This window comes from Gymnogyps californianus, chromosome 1 (assembly GCF_018139145.2).
Source record: "Gymnogyps californianus isolate 813 chromosome 1, ASM1813914v2, whole genome shotgun sequence".
NCBI classification, from domain to species: Eukaryota; Metazoa; Chordata; class Aves; order Accipitriformes; family Cathartidae; genus Gymnogyps; species Gymnogyps californianus.
Window position 1 is genome coordinate 24,082,911 of NC_059471.1, and position 16,987 is coordinate 24,099,897.

Below are 16,987 nucleotides of genomic sequence, written 5' to 3' on the forward strand. Positions count from 1 at the left end.
TCTGAGACATGGGACATCTTGAGGCAGTAATCCCAACAAGCTGATGCAGGTTAGTCAATGCTTGAGTGATCACGTTATTTACAGCCCATCAAAACAGCAGAGAAGTTAAAGACAAATTCAGAGGACATTATATGACCATCCACTCCAGTGTTGCTTGAGCAGTTCACCTTGTTTTTTTCCCTGGCACTGTGACTTAGTATATGGTGGAGAAGGGTAGGTGATTCTTTATACTACTATTTCTAGGGGTAAAGTAGTCAATATGGCCACTAAGCTCTTTAAAATATATGGGAGCATTCTGTTCCTACATGGTTTTGCTCAATTAAATCCCTTGCTGTTCATCTATACTTTGACTCTCAGTTGACACGGTAATATTTTCATATATTGATAAAAAGTCACTGTCAGGTAGTTTAGGACTAATGTTTTGTATTTTCAAATAGCTGCACTTCAGCAGGAAAAATATAAAGAGCTCAGATATGCTTGGTAGAGGCAGTTCTGTGTCAGATGGAAGCAGCAGGAGAGAAAACAGGAAAGAGTATCAAGTCTGACAGTTCTTTTAGGCAAGCTGTCCATTTGACCAAAGGAGTGGGCAATATGCCCTTGGCTTATAATCGAGACTGAAAAGCTTCTGTCCTCTACATCTGCCTGTAGAAGTATTACCCTTGTTTCTCCTTGACTGTGTGCAGTACGAAGACAGGAGCATAAATCGTCTTCCTCTCATCACCTGACAGTTGCAAGAAATCAAAATAATGCATTTTCCCCCTAGTTTTAACCTGGCAGCTATTTGTCTGCAGATATTGATTCTGAAAAGAGTTTATACTATAGCTTTTCAGGAATGTTGTACTAAAAATAATTCATAATTGAATCTTCTTGTCAATATCATGTGGGATTATATAATTTCAGTCAGTTCTGAACCTAGATAAATTTCTAATCAAATTATTTAATTTTAAAATTAATCTCATAAAGTAAAACTGGAGACAACACTGAGCTTGCAAAAGTAGAAAAGGAAAACTTTGTAAGAGCACATGGTTGAATGTTACAAAATATTAATACTAACTTAGGGATAGTAAAGTCCTTTCCACAGGGCTCTGACAGTCTGAATTCCTTCTCTGATATGATAGGTTAGTATGGTAATTTTCAGATAGACTGGATAATCTTGTAGTAGGTTTTTTTGACAGATTAGGTATACTGTAATTAGAACAAAGCCAAAGCGGGGGTAGAAGTTTAGGAGTGCAGGATGACTAAAGCCAACATAGTGACTTTGCACGGAGAATAAAGGGTTTAGAGAACATCTGAGGATGTTCTAAGATCTCGTCAGTGAAATTTAATGTCTGAACCGATATGGCAAGAAAGAAGAAGAATCAGATTCTGCAACTAAACTACGATCCTGTGGGAAGGAGGGATAGCTGAGTTATTGACGGAAGTGGAGGAAAAGAAGTGGGAAAGGTTTCAGGGCGGGGGGGGGGGGGGGGGGGGAGGGAGGGAGGGAATTTAGTTCCTAGGTTCACCTTCCAAAGGATTGCAGACTCCAAGCCTGCATCTCTCCCACAGACCTGTTGATTTACTGCTACTGTGTGTTTTAAACCACAAATTTAAGAAATACAAACTTGACAAAGCTGCAGCTATAGGTTATATTCTTTATGCTACCTGAATAATAAGCATAACCATTTTAGGTTGCCTTCATGCTGTTTGTTTGAGATTATGCATTTCAGAATGTAAGCCACACCTGGAATCTGGCAGTCCAGAGGCAACAGGTTTCCAGTGATGCCTATGAGAATGATCCGATCAGAAATTTCAAGGTGTGGTCTATAAGGGAGATGGAAGCACTGATGTCTAAGCAGCTGTTTTAAGGCACTCCAGGGATCTGTGTCAAGTTCCATGGTTTGATAGATCTCCTGTTTCTCATCCGTGGCTTAGTCGAAGATGACGAAATACCTGTGTTCAAAGATGTTGAAATACCTGTGTCCTTCCCCCTCCCCTGAGTGTATGTACTCCGCCTTTTGGACAATCCTAGCATGAGCTCCAGAAAATATGCTACATAAGGAATTTTCAGTGTTTCTGTGCCAGATGACAGAGAGGACCTGTTAAGCAGGCATTATTTGCCCCATAGGAAAGGAATTGTCTTTGATCCATCTTTACAATCTTCTAACAATCTGTGACTGATCACTTCATGCCCAGTGTTTTTCCAGGTCCTTTCTAAAGAGTGTGTAATCTAATAACAGCAGCCTCTATCATGAGAAATTGCTTGGTTGAACTCTGTCCCCGGGACTCTCTGCTACAGCCCCAGACCAGTTCTCTATAAAGCTTTGACTGAATGCCCTAAGACTTACCTCAAGATGGAGTCCTCAAATTTTAATGAAGAGCAAGTGCTTCCCAGGTTAACCCAGGAAAGAGAGAGACTAAACTCAGACTACACTGTGGGCTACCACAGGGGTTGACTGGACCACTGATCTCCCTCAGTGGTTTGGTTGTCAGGTTTACAGCATGCATGTGCTCTGATACTGCAACTTTATCAATTCTTCTGAACAAGATGGGGCAAGTCCCAGGCCAAGCGTCACTGACTGAGTCATGTCTACAGCGCTCAGGGCTTTCCCTGCTACTGCAGATTTCTCCTGGGGTGAGCTATTTAGAGTGGTCCAAATGGGACAAGGGAGTGTAGTTAAGAGCTGAGCAAGGCAGACTCGGAGCTCCCATGCTCAAGCTCACTGCCTAGCATTTGATAAATGTAGATGTACTCCCAAGGTATTAGCTGGACACTGTGATGTTAATGGAATGAAACTATCATTGAATTAGTGTCTTGAGTAGCTGAAAGCTGAGAAACTCTGATTCCAGATGCATGTTGTGGTTCAAAAAGTAATTGTGTGATTCTGAACTCATTTGGATTGGTTTTGCTGATTTCCGCAGGATTAGTCATAGCTTAAAGTTATGCCCCTGCTTATGTAACTTGCTGAGTAGGACAGAGAGGTCAAACTGCAGCAGCCTGAGGAAGAGCTGGAACAGAACTCAAGTCATGTGATTAACAGGCCTGTCTCTGCCGAAAACGCCTTTCCGCCCCATCCATTGCAAGAAACCATACGAGTACACTGTCATTCCTGGATTAGCTAAACAGTTTTCAAATGGCTAATATAACAAAGTAGTTCCAGTCAAGTTCTCTAACTCGGTAATTGCCATTGTGTCTGGTTCATAATTTCTCTCTTCTTCTCCCATATTATAGTCCTTCTATAGGAACAGATGACAGAGCCATCAGAGTATCCCGAATTGCTGCTGGGTTGCCTGCGCACAAGGGCAAACCACTCTTGAACCACATGCCAGCCTGGCCAGTCTCAAGTGGATGCTGTTGTCATCTGTCTCTGAACTTCTCCTACTGTTCCCTTTTCCTCTGACATGGCAATCTGAGCATTTTGTTCTGAGCTAGAAAGGTTGGCTGTCCCTCGGTTAATGTAAAGGGATGGGTGAATAATACGTTAGCCCAAACGGCACAGTTGGAATACAAGTAGGGTTTGTATATATTGTGGAAGTTTATCTTTATGCTTGGTGAAATATAAACACTTGCCATAACTTCAAACTTATTTCTCCATTGGGTGTCCAGATTCTTTAATTTCTTCTAGCCATTTGATTCATGAAAAAGGTTAAAACAGTGACACAGGGATCTATGAAAAGGTGTAAGGACTTAAATTTACCATGTGAATGGTCCTGTTGATCTCTTAACTGCTTATGCATATAAAGTGTTTTCAGGACCAAAATCATAGGTGAAAAGTTGTCCCCATTCCAATCACTGACAATTTTCAGTTGATGAAACATTGCTTTGTCTCTCACATCAAATTGTCAGGCTGAAGTAAATCAGCAAAGCTTCCACAAATCCATAAGGAAAAACAACCTCAGAAATTCTACAGGCCTCATAATCCCACAATTTATGATACAATACTAAATGTTATTAACTAAAACGTGGTAACTTGGATGTAAAATTGCTGTAACATACATGCTATTATAAATATTTCAAAGGACATGGTAATTTACTTTATTATTTTTAATTACTCTTTTTCCAGAAAGTCCAGGTTTACTTGTCATTCTGGAAAAAAATGCTAGTTTTTTGCTTTTTTTTCTTCTAAAAATCTCACCTGTGATGAATAATTAATTTAAAATGTTTAATTGTATTTAATATCTGTAAAAGATATCCTACCAGGACAAAATAAATTTGATATGCATAACTTTATGTATATATATCTGTCAGGATTTCTTTGTATTTGCAGCCCCCCTTGTTAATCTGAGAGGTGGGACAGCAATAGTGCTACATTTGTATTATTCATGAATGTAAGATATATGTAATACTATAAGGAAAGGAAGCTTGGTGGTGTTCTGAACCTCTGTGTTCCTTACCAGAAAGTTCATTATTTTCATCCTTCCTGAGATGGAAATTCTCAGTGGGGTAGTTAGAACAACAAACAAACACAATCTGAGTTTGTATGTAGAGTAGAATTCAAGAAAAAGATTTATTTCCTCCTTCCTCCTCCCAACCCCAAATACAAGATTTAAAACACTTTAAGTGCTATTTTTCTTAACAGTTGGAGAACATTAGAGTTCATGGTAGAGTTCCATATTTCTAGGGAGGTTGTTACAATGAAATTTCTCTTATATTTGTGAGAAACCAAAACATAGATTACGTCTCAGCAAAAGGTTGGTTGTTTTTTTTTTTTTCCTTACTGACTTGCTGCGTGGGGAAACATTTGAATGTGGGTATATCTTAACAATTTTGAAAGTGAAAAGTCTTATGTTTATCCCAGCTGTTGTGGGCATGATCTTTGTGATGTGAATACTTATAGAAACCAGCACAGAACAGAGAAATGGGAGAAAGGGCAGGAAACGCTGCTGAAACTTATAAGGAAAAACAAGCAAATGCAGATACACGTGTTAAGCAGAAGGATTCACGCCTTTTATATTGTTATAGGTATAGAAACGGAAGGATAACTTAACACTTCTTTTTTTTCCTGTTAATGAGCACGCACATAGAATCAGAGAGAGAAATGTAGTCTGAAAGTTTCTATTTAATTTGCATCAGAATTATTATTCTTGAGGCCAGTAACTTATTTGGTGAATCAGAATGTCAACAACAAGCAGTTGTTCTGTAAGGCAAATAACAAGCTGTGTTTGCTCACACTTGTTTTCCCTCTCTTCAACTGCCTGCAATATAAGGGGGGTAGCAAATACATAAAGCAAGTCTAATACCCCAAGGAAGTCTAGCTATATATTTCTGTTGAGATAGTTTTAAAGGGAAGTGTGAAGTCTACTACCAAGTTACAGCGGTATAGATGTGCTTGCTTGAACTTGCAGTGAGAGTGAGCGTTTATCACTGTGAAAAGATTTCCATTCATCTTCAAAATCACCTCTCTGGCATACTTAAGGTACCCTATTGTAATCGCTTGATCTGTCAGGGAAAGAATGCAGTAGATCTAAAAGCTGCAGAGTTTTAAGGAAAGGTCCAAGTTGGGTCCCATGCTGTTGGCCTTACTGGATTAAAAACATGGGCACTTTATGGCTGACCTGGACATCACACCATTTGTCTCCAGTGAGATCAATGCATACCAAATGGTTGGGCTGGTAGGAGGGGTCTGTGTGGAAGCGTTTGATGGGAAAACGTGTACGTATAGACCTGGCTGGAATTCATGTCTACGTGTACCCAGTGCGTAAGGAGTTATTACCTAGGGGCACCAGGTGTTACGCTCAAAATCGTGTTTAAGGGCAAAGAGGAAGCACACCTTATATGTAAGTAAAACCAAGAATTTCTTGTTACTATAGTTCAAATGTGAAGAATCTAATAATTACTAATACAGATCTAATTGCTACAGAAAAGAAAGATTGACAGTGCAGTGAAAATTTTACGCACACTGCTGGGTTTCTACTCCTTTTCCTGCTCACCCTTCTGTGGCTCCCCTGGGTCCGAAGGTTGGCAGTTTCATTCTGGGGTGTATGGGGGGTGTCACAGCAGGTTGTCAGCATGTGGAGTGCTTCACTGGGAAATCTGACGTTCATGTGGACGATTTCTTCTTCCTTGCTCCAGGATCCACGTGGGGTCATTTTTTGTTTGCTAACAAGGTTTTACACACTTGATCTTTCTTTGTTGGTCTGCGGCTCTGTTACATCCAAATTTACTGTCTGTATCGTGACATTTATGCACGTTAGATACTACTTCTTTGTCCTCTGTGTTATCCCTAAAACCAGTTTTGTGCGGCTCCAGGTCTGCGTGTCTTTAACCGACTATGTAGTTTGTAGCTGTGGAGTCTCTCTCCAGCGCCAGGGCTGTGCCCTGCTCATGTCACATGCCTGTACTCTGTGCTGCGCCCCATGTCTCCGCTCCTGGTTGCACAGGTAGTTACGAAGTGGCTGTCTGGAGGCGTAACGTGCTCTTTTGGGGTAACGGTTTGTGAAGGTTGTTTTAGAGATTAACTAGGCCACTTGTTATTGTGGCCCAGGTTCCTGTCGGAGTGCTGGATATCATTTGAGTGACAATATTTAAATTTGTTTGCGAGAGGAGAAGGATGAAGCTGTTAACCAAAAAAAACCCCTTTTGTCTAAATTGGACAACCTAGAAACCTCGTTGGAGGACTTTCCGTGGAGTTAATAGTTTAGCATTAAGAATTAAGGACATTATGTTTTTCGGTAACAGACACTGGATGATCAATAACGGCTATGGAGAGCTATGCTTACTAGGTTTATTTTGGGTCGGATATTTAGTCCATAACCATATATAGGGCCGTAGCAGCTCCGGGTGCCGCCGGGGGCTCGCAGAGCCGCTGCCTGCCGCCGGCTGCGGGAGGCCGGAGCCGGCGGGGAGGCGCGGGGCCGCAGGGCGCCGCCTCTCCCGCTGCCGCCCGCCAGAGGGCGCCGCGGCCGCCGCTCCGCCTCCCCCTCCTCCCGGCCCTGGCGCCCGGTCCTGCCGGGCCCTGGCGGGGGGGAGGGAAGGGAAGGGAAGGGAAGGAGGGCGGGCTGGCGGCGGCACCGCCACCAGCCGGAGGCCGCTCGCCCGCGCTCTTGCGGCAGAGGCGGGCAGCCGGGCGCACCGTGCCCCTCTCCTCCTCCCCCGCCGTGCGGCTCGGCGGCCCTTGCCAAGATGTCTCGGGAGCCCGGCTGCAACCGCTGGCTCCTTTTCGCTGCGTGCGCCCACCTCTTCTGCCTTCTCCCGCCGCTCCGTACCCGGGGTGAGTGGCCGGCGGCCGGGCCGGGACGCCATGGCGAGGTGAAGGGAGGAGACCCGGGACGCTCGGCCCCTCTGCGGAGGTGATGTGAGGGGGAGGAGGGCACGGGACAGAGCTGGAGAGCTTGGGGGGGGGGGGCGCCGGAGCCGCCGCCGCCGCTTCCTCACCCCTCTGTCCCGCCCCGTGAGGGGGAGCGGGCGAGAAGACAGGAGGTGCGCCTTCCCCCGAAGTTTGTTAGTGAGCTGGGCTGGAGCGCGGGCGGGGCAGCGCGGGCTCCCCTCAGCGGCCCTGGCTCTGAGGTGCCGGTGCCGGCCAGCGCCGGGACCGTTTCCCGCTCTTCGGGCCCCGCGGCGGTGTGTGGGGACGAGGGGGCGGCCCTCTCCCCCGGGCCAGGGGAAAGCCCTCGCCGTGGAAACGGGTCCTCACGGGGCCAGCCGCTCAGGTCAAGACAATCTTCATTAAACAACTAGCTAAACCCCACCACGAAGCCACTCGTGCTCGTGTTTGAAATAGCGCCTTACTGACTGGGTGTTGCTGAGGGGAGGTGGAAAGGTAATACCGCCTGGTTCAAATGTCAGCATAGAGAAAAAAAGAATCTTATTACTATATTTTAGAGACGTTTTTAATGTGTCTAGGCAGGTGGGAGAAGATAAAAAGAGAAGGGTTAGTAGTATGTCAGCGGTTGGATTGCTACAGGCTCTTGGAGTGAGGAGCTGTTGCCGTGAGTGTAAGAGGCAGAAATAAATGTTTACATCTGTTCTGTTTCTCATTATTTCTGTTCCTGAATGTTTCCATTTCTGTCAGCGTAAGCTTGTCAGTTTGTTCTGAGCCTTTGGATTTGATTCTTCCACTACTATGGCTTGTGGATCAAAATCCTGCAGGGGAAACCTGGCACAAATAAATCCTGTTTTCAGGAAAGTAAAACTGTGATATTTTGATTTTTCTCTTGTAAAACACTTTTCCTTTCACCTACGCAGATTGGGTTTTGGAGGAGTCCTAATACTCTACTGCTCTTCCTAAAGCTGTATTTCATTCTTTCCGGGATGAGTAGTTTTGCTCCAGTGCTTCGGCAAGGTGCTATAGCACTTGTAACCTCGAACAGACTGTAATCACAGTCAGAGAATAGCAGCTTCAATTTTCCCAGTGTGTGTATGCGTATTTATTGTACATACATACATACATGCAGGTAGAAGGCAGAAATGGAAAAACTTGGGTTCTTGCTTGTGCAATTACCTCTTGTTTAGTAGGTCTTGATTAATGCTTGTATCGAATTTGTTCACCTGAAGCTTATTGCAGTATCATGGCTTTCTTGTAGTTTTTTAAATATCCTTTTTATATTAAAGTCCTTTTTTTCATAAATACCCATGCTTTTGAGATGGCCAGGATAGTAAGTTTGCAAAACAATCAGCTTTCTTTTGGAAAACAGAAATAATTTGGATTGCATTTCACAGAAGAAAACAGCTTGTCTCTTGGTAGTTAAGTGATTTCATAAATTCCAGCTTGCAGGTGGCAGCTTGCAGAGTGGGAAAACGTATTCAGATAATTTTGTTTCGTCTGACTTCTAGACAATCAGAAGGGATAATGATGATGCTTTTTCTTCTACTGTTTTTCTTTGCTTGCCTTTTATAAAGATACTGGTGTACACAGCACTTATTTAGACATTGCAGTGGTTCACAGTGGTGATTTCAAGTGCCTTCTTCCCATATGTGCCATTAGCTTAAAGAAATTTAGTAAAGAAATAAAATGAGTTGCTTTTATTTTATGAAAAGCTTCAGATGCTGGAAATTTGCTTGCATCACCCCCTCCTTGCATCTTCCTTCTCCCCCCTGCTCTCTCCCCATTTTGGGTTGATAAATCTGTAAGTCTTCATTCTTACCTGGCTAGACCAGAGTCGTTGATGCTGATAGGGTAGCAACAATGAAGAAATATTATGAAAGCTTGCATATAAATACATGAAACTAATTTATTTTGCTTGCTAGTGCTCCCAGTGCTGTCTCATTATCTTCCATAATCTTCCATCCTGTCTCTTTGACTGACAGCATCAGTGCAGATTTTCTCTGGAATCTTGTCAATCCATAGAATCTTATGTTCTTTGAAAACTTGTGAGGGGGAGGAAACCCAACCAACCCCAACCAAAACAAAAATAGGCCTTTCATTAAATTATAAGTATAAAGAAATTCTATTTTAAGTGTTTTGTCTACTGTGAACAACATAATAGCTTTCGTTATTTGAAGTGGTTATTAGTAGTCATGGTTTTGCCATACATAAGTCATAGAATCATAACTTTTTGTAGCTCATTTAAACTGACCCACAGCCCGGTGAGGTGATTGGAATGACTCGGGGGTCAGTCAGCCTTGAATCAGACTGGAAAAGAGGAAGGTAACAGAAGTGTTGCCTTTCTGCCTCAAACGGATTTTGTCTGTGAAAGCAAAAGAATTAACTCCTCAGTTTTTAAAATCCTTTGCATTTAAAGGACATATAATTGTAAACATTTGGAAGTTGTTCACACTTGAAAGGGTAGTACTGAAGAAAGGATTACTTCTACATTTATAATGTGGCATTATATCATTATATATATTTATACAGTGTATTGTATTTTAATACTACAGTATTTACATCCATTTTCCTAATAGTTTGTTGGCACATATTCCTGCAGTTCAGCTGCTGAACAATGAAAATAAATGATGTAGTTTTACTTTCTAGTGTTATAAGCAAGTCTATTTACTCACCAAAATTTTAATGGAAATAATGGAACACTTGAGAAAAATAAATAGGAATAGAAGCTGCTTATATTACATTCTCTGATTAAATTTCCAGGTTTTGAATGGATCCAGAAATGTTGTCTAGCTTTTTCAGTGAATTTTAGTCCTGCTTTCAAAAGAAATAAAGATAAGATTGATGAAAATAAAGAGCTTTAAAGTCTTTCTAAAATTTCTTTCCTTTTCTTACTTATCCTCAGTTCTTGAGCATTTAGCAAAAGGAGAGGAGGACTGGCAATTGATACGTGCAGCTTCTGTCTGCTTGTGCCAAATGATGTTAATAGCTACGTGTGTTAACAAACTTCAAAGTACACAATGCATTAAATAATAAAGTGACAAATACAAAATTACGGGTTGCATTTAAGACAGTGCCTTCCTGGTTTTTTCTGCTTTAGATAGCTTTGTTTGCGAGAAATTGTACAGTTAATCACCCTAGCCTTTTTGGTTACTGTGGTGCCTACACAGTTTGAACTTTAACCAGCTAGTCAGTTTCTTCTTGCAATATATTTTCTCTGTGCTCTATGTAAGTCAGTGGTCCAGCTGAGGTATGCTTGCATTGCATGAAAAAACTCAAAGGGAATAGAGGAAATTCTGGATTTAGCAAAGATAGCTCTAGCTCCAGAGACTGATGTGTGTCTTAGGGAGTTCTATACTGAAAGAAATCTGTTGCAGTTGTCTGAATTACTAATGTTTGGACATGAAAAGTTACTGTTTTGTTATAGTAGCATCTGATAGTTCCCAGACATAGGTCATCCTTCTTTGTGCGTGTGTACTTTACACACAACAAAAAGATATCCTTGCCACAGAGAGTTTACAGTTTCTGCCTGTGTTGTACAACTGATCTGGTCATGAGCTGCATGTGTAGTTAGAATTTTTCTATCTGTGGTCCACTCCTGGGCACACCTTTTTCAGAAACCTCTTGCGAGGTTAGGGATGTCCACTTGTGCTCAGGCACTGTATTTCCTACCTATCCTGTGGCCCCTTTGTTGATAAGTCATATGCCAGCTAGATGTACCATGTTCTTCTCATGCCACCCTTTTCCCAGTAAATCCTTAGAAGAGGGTATTTATTTCCAGGCTGAGAGAGCAGGTTGCTTAGCCAGAACAGTCTTGGCCATGTGTTAGTAAGACTTGAATTTACCCCACAAGTGCATCCCAGTTTACTTCTTCAGAAGTTCTTCAGACTGCTTTCCTCGTGTCAAATTATGTGTGCATAACAGATTTGCTAATAAGGTAGTAGAGGGGCCATGGCATATTTGTTGCTAAAATAAACTCATACAGTCTGCCTGAGTGAAAAGCTTGGTTACTGTTGGGTGAAGACTCTTGAGGCTTTTTTGTGGTGTCTTCAGGTGTCTGCTAGTCTGTTTAGTGAATGGTTCTTCAGTAGTGTAAAAATAGTCTGAACAGTTCTTATCATTAAAATGTATTAGCTGGAAAAAGTCTTCCTGGAATATTTAATATAAAGGATACCAAGTCGTTTTAATATGTATGTTTGTTGGAAAAGAAGGGGAGGCTGCATGTCTGAAATCACTGGGAATAAGAATAATGGTATATAGAGAGACTTTAACGTTCATCACAGATATTGGTTTGTTTAATAAATGGTATGTGTGAGTGTTGAAGTTGCATTGTGTGTCAGGGCAGCTGCAACAAAAGTCATTTTTTTAGCCAGGCATATTTGTTCTACCACTGTCCTCAACAATACAGAAAGATTGATATGGGAGATGGTCCAGGAGAGCTGGTTGATTTTCAAGGTTCACCTCCTACAAGCTCAAGAATGGTCCATCCCCACATGCAGGAAGGCAAGGAAAGATGGCAGGAGGCCCACATGCATGAACAAGTTGCTCCTGACAAAACTCAGACATAAAAAGGAAGCACACAAGAGATGAAAACAGGGTCAGGTCACCGCAAGAGTAATATGGAGACACTGTCTGAGAGTGCAGGTATGCCGTTAGGGAAGTCAGAGCCCACCTGGAGTTGAATCTCGTGAGGGATTCAGCTTGTGAAAGGCAAGAAATAGGGCTTCTACAGGTGTATTAGCAGCAAAAGGGAGACTAGGGAAAATGTGGGCCTGCTTCTGAATGGGGGGAGGGACTTGGTTCAAAGAAGGACATGGAAGAGGGCGAGGAACTAAAAACCTTCTTTGCCTTGGTCTGTACTGGTAAGACCCACCTTCAGCAATCCCAGGCCCCTGAAACTCATGAGAAAGTCTGGAGCAAGGAAGAGTTTCTCACTGGAGGAGGACCTGTTTAGGGAAGATTTAAACAAACTGGACATACAGAAGTCCACAGGACCTGATAGGAGGCGCCCACAAGTGCTGACGGAGCTTGACGATGTCAATGCAAGGCCACTCTTGATAATCTTTGAAAGGTCATGGTGACTGGGGGAGATTCCTGAAGACTAGAAGAGAGCAAATGTCACCCCTATCTTCAAGGAGGGCAAGGAAGAGAATCTGGGGAAACTATAGGTTGGCCAGTGTCACCTCAGTCCCTGGGAAGGTGGTGGAGCAAATAATCCTGGATACCATTGCCAAACAAGGAAGGACAAGACAAACATATGAAGGACAAGAAGGTGATTGGGAGAAGTCAGCGTGTTTTTATGAAGGGGCAATCATGCTTGACCAACCTAAAAGACTTCTGTGATGAGATGACTGCCTTCATGAATGTGGGGAAAGCAGTGGATGTTTATCTCAACTTCAGCAAGGAGTTCAGTACTGTCTCCTATAATGTCATACACAAACTGATGAAGTATGGGCTAGATATGTGGACAGTGAGATGGATAGAAAACTGTCTGACTTGCTGGGCTCACGGGCTCTGATCAGTGGCATGGTGCACTCCAGGGGTTGATAATGGCTCCATAGCATTTAGCCTCTTCATTAATGATCTGGACAATGGGACAGAGTACACCCTCAGCAGGTTTGCAGAGAATACAAAATGGGCAGGAGGGGTTGATGCATCAGCTGGTTGTGCTGCCATTCAGAGGGACCTCAGCGGGCTGGAGAAATGGGCAAACGGGAAAGTGGGAAAACCAAGTTCAACGAAGGGAAATGCCAAGTCCTGCCCCTGGCGAGGAGTCACCCCATGCACCAGTGCACACTGCGGGCACACTGTCTGGAAAGCAGCTTTGCGGAGAAGGACCTGAGGGTCCTGGTGGGCAACAAACTGATCATGAACCAGCAGCGTGCCATTGTGGCAAAGATGGCCAGCAGCCTCCCGGGCTGCATTAGGAAGAGTGTTTCCAGCAGGTCAAGGGAGGTGATCCTTCCTCTCTGCTCAGCACTGGTGAGACACGCCTGGGGTGCTCTGTCCAGGTCTGGGCTCCCCAGTACAAGACAGACATGGACATACTGGAGACAGTCCAGCAAAGGACCATGAAGGTTATGAATAGATTGGAGCACCTGACATATGAGGAGAGGCTGAAGGAGCTGGGGCTGTTCAGCCTGGAGAAGAGAAGGTTCAGGGAGGATCTTACCAACATGTGTAAATACCTGATGGGGGGCAGTAAAGAAGACAGAGCAAGAGTGTGGTACCTAACAGGACACGAGGTAGTTGGCACAAACTGAAATATAGGAAATTCCATTTAAACGTAAGAAATACCTTTTTTTGGGTTTTTTTTTTTTTTTTGGTTACTCAAAGGGTGATTGAAACTGGAAGAAGTTGCTTGGAGAGTTTCTGGAGTCTCTGTCCTAGGAAATACTCAAAATCTGACTAGACAAGGTCCTGAGCATCCTGCTCTGGGGGGTTTGGACTAGATGATCTTCAGGGATCCTTTCCAGCCTCAACAATTCTGTGGTTCTGTAATACAAAGATGAAGTATGTTGTTAAAATAATTCCCCGAAGAGCTTTATCTGTGCTCTCAAAGACACAGTATGAAATAGGTCTTTTTTTTTTTCCAGGTTATCTGAGTATTGTCTGATTTGTTTCAAGGATCATATGCATTAATATTTTATAAATCTTAGAAGCAGTGTGGCATAGGTTATTGAATGCTATGGTGAGAGAGGCAGCATCTCTTGTCAATCACTGTTCTTTCAGGTCTCATGTGCTGTTCCTCAGCTGCATATTAAAAACTGAAAGTCATGAAAATTCTGCTTGCATTCAGTTTTGCGAATAAGCTGAATTTATGAGGTGGTACGTCTTCAGGTTAATACTACGTAATTAATACATTTCCCGGAATAAGGGTGTTTTGTGTTGATCTTGTAATTAGGATCGTGTCAAGTAAAAGATGTGGATCTAGTTTGTGTAGGGGAAGATATTCCTTATCTGGAGCTCTAAGTACTGTTACGTTGGAAGAGAAGGAGGAAAATGGTCGGAACATGCTGTCAGCAAGGGATATAATAGGCAGATTGAGGTATTCTCTTTAGAATTAGAAATGCAAAACATTTACTTGAGGACAACATTGGAGGAGACACTCCTACTTGTAATCCGTTTTCTTCTTCTTGGCTAAATGCCTTATTGAAATGTGACTATGGTCAACATGAGTCTACTGTGTTAGAATGACTTTGGGATGTCTGCATCTAGTGGTGTGATTTGAGATTCAAGTTAGTCAGGACCTGAGATGTCATTGTGAAACTCAACTCCTAGACACTTGATGAAATTTGGTCTCCAGTTGAAAGAGCATATAAGTAATCAGAGATGGAGCACCACAGGCTTTGGACAATCTTGTCTTCTTGCTTTCCTGCATTCCAGGTTTCTAGCGTGTCAAAAGAATTGACAGTTGCTAGCAATTCACTTTGAAATCAATTTCAAGCAATAAATAATTTAAACGTGCAGTGAGACATTCCACTTGAATCTGTTGATTTTTTTTTTTCCATCTCAGTTTTTAAGAAAACCATCTACTTGACCATGATGAGTAGTATCTTGAGTTCTTTCCAAATCATAGCAATTTACTTTCATTTGCATCTCTTTAGTACCTTTAAGAAAAAGACTCCTTACAAAGAATCTTAGCAAAGCTTTCTTATGTTAAATGGAAGTACTTTTACGAATGAGCAAGCTGAGACAAATTGATTAGATGACTACATCAACAAGAAAAAAAAAACCCAAAACCCAGAATCCTTTTTTATGATTATTTTTCTAATACAAACCAGAAGTGTATGCATAGGGTGGTGTCAGTATAAATGGTTTAAGATAATGCTAGGTCTGTGCAGATTAGCTCTTTGGGGTCTCTGTTCTTTTTGTAAATGTTTATTTGGGTCTCTTATACATGAACAAGTTTGACTGTTGTTCAGAGATGGCAGTCAAAGCATATGACAGTCATCTTCAAGTTTGATAGAAGTGTCTGTCAGCTGCTGTCAGTTCCTGATTCCAAGTGAAGCTTTGGTAATCCAAATTTTAACCTAAAGATAGAGTGGAATGGAGGTCTCCCATGTGATAGCACATTATGCTATTGTCAAGTGAACTACTGGACTAAACAGATTTGATTTTTTTTTTTTAAATGGGATTTATTTGCCTTGAAGCCAAGATAAATTGGCTTCACATCAGAGAGTGATCTTTTCAGCGATGTACGGGAATAGAATTGTCAGGCAGCAAATGTAAAAATTCTGTAAGAACGGACTGTCTTATGTTCATAAAGATTATTACCAATGTAGTATCATTTAATGTGAAAATCTACCTAAATGTTTTTTTTCTTTTGCTGCAGAACTTTGTCAAGTGTGAAAATGAGCTCCTATAATATGAAAAAAGTCTGCTTTTTCTTTCAGCTTTTGCTGTAAGTGTAGTTCCTGAAGGTGCAGAAGATGAGACTGAACTCCCAGTGCTGCAGGTAATAAATTTTAATTGCCAGAGCAGGAACATTTTACAGACATTATAAAATCATCAGAAGAGACCAGAGCAGAAAGCCTAACATCTGTGACATTGATTATTTTGATCATTGACTTCAGTGGTACTGAATGTCATATGATGTCGTGCTGTTCTGTGTGGCATATAAGAGACCTTTAATGGGACACAAGTTGCATGTAGCACTACTCTTCTAGTATTACTAGGATCTTAATTTATCCTGTGGATTCTTAGAATTACTAGAATAAACTTATACTTAGCACTTTTGATTTCTTTCTTACGGTGAATTTTCTGGCTTATGTTGACATTTGTATTAAGAGAATTAGGTTTTTTGGGTTTTGTTGTGGAACAAAATTATAATTTAGAAAACAATTTATTTTCTTTTTTCCAGGATCAGCCGAAGAGTGCATTAGAAACTTATAGTAAAAAAAAAATTTGGCGATTTTGCACAGCTGCTACAAGTTGATAGTGTTATTGCTGTTGAGAATAGTTTTTGAGTATATAACCTTTATTAGTTCAGAGACAGGTTTTCCTTTCTTCTTAGTTTTGTTAAATATATAATACATTGAGAGGGAAATGGCTGCCTCTCTCCTGAAGTAGCATTATTACATATTGCTACCCAAGTCACGGCTCAAGTAAAGCTTGCGTATGAAATTTCAAATTAACGGATTAGGAGAACTAATGGTCAGAGCAAGCCCTACCATTAAACAGCATAATGGCTGTTAGGTATGTATGCATGTATGTGCTTTAACAGACTTCTATCTACCAATTTTTTTATATGTATATATTTGTAACAGATATTTGTGTATGTATAAAAGAGATTTAAGGGAGGAAAATCAAATAAAAGTACTGGAATGAATCAAGAGTTAGAATCTATAACTGCCATTTAGATCTTGTGATCTCACAGCAAATGCAATAGAAGTATGGTCAGAGATATGTGTTTCTAAATAATTTTTGGTTTTGATGATGATTACTGTATCTACAGTAATTTTCATAAATGAAAAAGATCCCTATTGCAGACTGCTGATCTGCTGCAGTGTATCTGGGAGACTAGATAATGTCATTCTGTTTTCATTACTTATAAGTTGCTGTTTGTCAAATTCCATTACTGTCTCAATCCAGCTGTTTAATGTTATCATTCTTATATAGGATATAATTTACGAAGGCTTTCCTACTATTTTAGAGTTTCAAAACCTTCCCTCAGATGAAGTCAGAGGTGCCTCCTAGAACTCTTCAGGCCAAAATCCTTTTTTTTTTTTTCTTTACGTTAACAG

General features: G+C 41.6%; 1 protein-coding gene across 1 annotated transcript in view; it reads left to right on the forward strand.

Annotated features, from left to right (window-relative positions):
* Positions 1 to 7,087: 7,087 nt before the first annotated feature.
* Positions 7,088 to 16,987, forward strand: part of B3GLCT (beta 3-glucosyltransferase) — a 70,113-nt gene continuing 60,213 nt past the window's right edge. The window contains exons 1-2 of the mRNA XM_050901840.1: positions 7,088 to 7,190; positions 15,638 to 15,699. Coding sequence (XP_050757797.1) covers positions 7,103 to 7,190; positions 15,638 to 15,699 — 150 coding nt within the window. The 5' untranslated portion in view covers positions 7,088 to 7,102. The remainder of the gene's footprint in view (positions 7,191 to 15,637; positions 15,700 to 16,987) is intronic.